The sequence below is a fragment of the Camelina sativa genome, chromosome 16 (assembly GCF_000633955.1).
Source record: "Camelina sativa cultivar DH55 chromosome 16, Cs, whole genome shotgun sequence".
NCBI classification, from domain to species: Eukaryota; Viridiplantae; Streptophyta; class Magnoliopsida; order Brassicales; family Brassicaceae; genus Camelina; species Camelina sativa.
Window position 1 is genome coordinate 27,192,961 of NC_025700.1, and position 2,708 is coordinate 27,195,668.

The 2,708-nt window shown below is 34.0% G+C and overlaps 2 protein-coding genes across 2 annotated transcripts in view; one reads left to right on the forward strand and one right to left on the reverse strand.

The window, feature by feature from the left end:
* The window catches only part of LOC104754111 ((E,E)-geranyllinalool synthase-like), a 6,056-nt gene extending 3,951 nt beyond the window's left edge, over nt 1-2,105 (forward strand). Inside the window, exons 10-12 of the mRNA XM_010476264.2 lie at nt 622-751; nt 958-1,203; nt 1,366-2,105. Of these exons, the coding sequence (XP_010474566.1) occupies nt 622-751; nt 958-1,203; nt 1,366-1,938 (949 nt within the window). The 3' untranslated portion in view covers nt 1,939-2,105. The remainder of the gene's footprint in view (nt 1-621; nt 752-957; nt 1,204-1,365) is intronic.
* The window catches only part of LOC104752778 (serine carboxypeptidase-like 32), a 3,658-nt gene continuing 3,303 nt past the window's right edge, over nt 2,354-2,708 (reverse strand). Inside the window, exons 9-10 of the mRNA XM_010475011.2 lie at nt 2,604-2,708; nt 2,354-2,500 (exon numbers count right to left, since the gene is read on the reverse strand). The exon at nt 2,604-2,708 is cut by the window's right edge and continues 3 nt beyond it. Of these exons, the coding sequence (XP_010473313.2) occupies nt 2,354-2,500; nt 2,604-2,708 (252 nt within the window). The remainder of the gene's footprint in view (nt 2,501-2,603) is intronic.

Below are 2,708 nucleotides of genomic sequence, written 5' to 3' on the forward strand. Positions count from 1 at the left end.
CATCAAACTTGGTAAGCTTACAGCAAAGAGTGCCATCCTCATCACAGTTGCCGATGATTTCTTTGATGAAGAAGGTTCTTTCAAAGATTTGGAAGCTCTAACGAAAGCAGTCTTAAGGTAAATTATTATTTAAAATTAAGTTATGCTAGCTGGCGTGATTAGAACATACCTGGAGATAAGCTATTGATCCATTGATTCTGAGAATATTAAGAACACTAAGATAATCCCAATTTACTTTTTAATTTATAAAGAAAAAAACTATAGAAATTAAACTATTAGCTTGAACTGATTGAGATCTCTGTAAATTCATGAGAAAGAATGATAGAGAAATAAGAAATTCGTTTAAAAAACCAAAAAAGAATGATAGAGAAAATACTATCTTTTCAGCTGTTTTATTAGTCATTAAAAAAAACAACAGCTTCATAAAATCAAAAGCCATATTGACTATTTAAAAAAAAATGAAAAAAGAACTCTAGAAAACCGCACATGGGATAATTAGTAAAGTAAAGGGTAATAATGTAATATAAATTATGGATAATAAGCATAATTTTACGTTTCATAAGCACTTTATTATTTTGTTGATTCTAATTGATTCAATTATTGTTTACGTATAAATGATAGATGGGAAGGAAAGGAGCTTAAAGGTTACGGCAAGATCATTTTTAAAGCACTTGATGATATTGTAAGTGAAACTGCAGATACTTGTCGTAAGCATCACGGAACCGACATAATCGTCCATCTTCGCAACATCGTATGTCTCTTTAATTACTCGACCCAATCCATAAAAAAAAAAGGGCAAAAACATACATTTTTGAAGGAAATGACATATCTTTCGATAAATTTAGGTTCACGCGCGTGTTAAAAAGAGAAAAAAGAAAAAAAAAATCAATTTATTAAGCGTCAACTAAGGATTATTATATATTGGTCTCTGTTAATCTGTTATAACTATATATGTAGTGGGGTGAAACATTTGAGTCATGGCTACGTGAAGCTGAATGGAGTAAGAAGGGACACACACCTCCCATGGAAGAATATATTCGAAACGGAATGATCTCAATCGCAGCACACACCGTTGCTCTTTCCATATCATATCTCGTAGATCCTTGTTTTTCCCAAGACAAACTCAAACCCGGGAATTACGATAATATGACAACATTGCTCATGATCATACCTCGACTCTTAAATGATCTACAAAGTTATCAGGTGATTCAACGTTTTTTTTTGGGGGTCTAGTCAATTGAAATTAATTTAAGGGGGTTAATCCTGTGACTTGGATAGTGTGAGGTTAAAAGAATAAATTTCTAATTTTTTATTCTCACTCTTGTACTTAAAAGATCAAATTTGTCATGCAACGTTATTTTGCAGAAGGAACGAGAACAAGGGAAGATCAATTCCGTGCTGCTCCACTTGAAGAATCATCCAGACCTCGAGATTGAGGATTCGATCGCTCATATCGAAAAGATAATCGATTCGAAAAGGAAAGAGTTACTGGAGCATGTACTAGTAGATGGACTAAGTGATTTACCAAAACCATGCAAAGAGATTCACCTGTCTTGTTGTAAAGTCTTCGAGATGTTTTTTAACAAGAAGAACCGCTACGATTCCGATACGGAGATGCTTCAAGACATTAAGAAGGCTCTCTTCGATCCTGTGAATGTTTATGAACAAGCAGAGACCGAGCCTTTGCCACTGATGTCACATGGTGATGACTTTATGATTCTTCCTTTGCTTTTGACCAGCATGCCAAATATTCTTGAATATAAGGAGGACGAATACGGAGCCATGAAAACATCTATGTGCTTGAGAAGAAGTTATCGTGTTCAAAAACGCTTTATGGTCTCACAGCTTGATGATCATCGTAAGCCTCTCAAGATTGTCGCCTCGCAGCGGAATCCGGCACCAATGATCCAACCAATATTCTCACCATGCTTCTACTAATTAATCTCTTATCATTATATATTATTATGTATAGATTGGTAAATAATCATTACTCTGTTACATGTTAAATAGTGTGTATTTGTGTGTGTTTGTGCATACTGTTAAGATAGATGTGAGTGTGAAAGATTTGGAAACTATGTTGTTTTCAAATTGATTTATGATAGCTATATGGATTGTCTTTAAAAAATGTAAGAATCTCATATTCAAAGTGAAATGGATCTATATATATTAGAAAATTTTAATTTGTTATAAGATATATTTTAATATACAAAATGGCATTGGTGCATCTCCTCATTACCAGTTAGTTTAGATTTGGAAGTATGACTCCTAAAATAGTATAAAATCTTGGATGATCCGGTGGACTATTTCCTTATTATTATTATCAATATAATTTTCAGTATAATATAGGTTTTCTCTATCGCGATAAAGGAGGATTAACTCCATTTAGATAGGCCGAGAAAAACGCAAGGGATTCGCTGGGTTTGAACGAAGGTACATCATGTCCTGCTCCTTTGAACGTTGCAAACGTTAGACCTTCATATTCTTGAAACCATCCACTTACCTAACAATCATAAGACAAAACATATATCTGATCACACTTCCATTAACTCGTACTATATGATGAGATATCAATTAATATCATTTTTGAGTGCGATCATTTTCACCTGTTTCTCGTGATACCACGGCCTCCAAGTCGTCTTGATGGGTAATTCTAATTTATTTATGCAGTACCTTGTCCCAAGTACGGGAACTCTACCGTCGGTATCTCC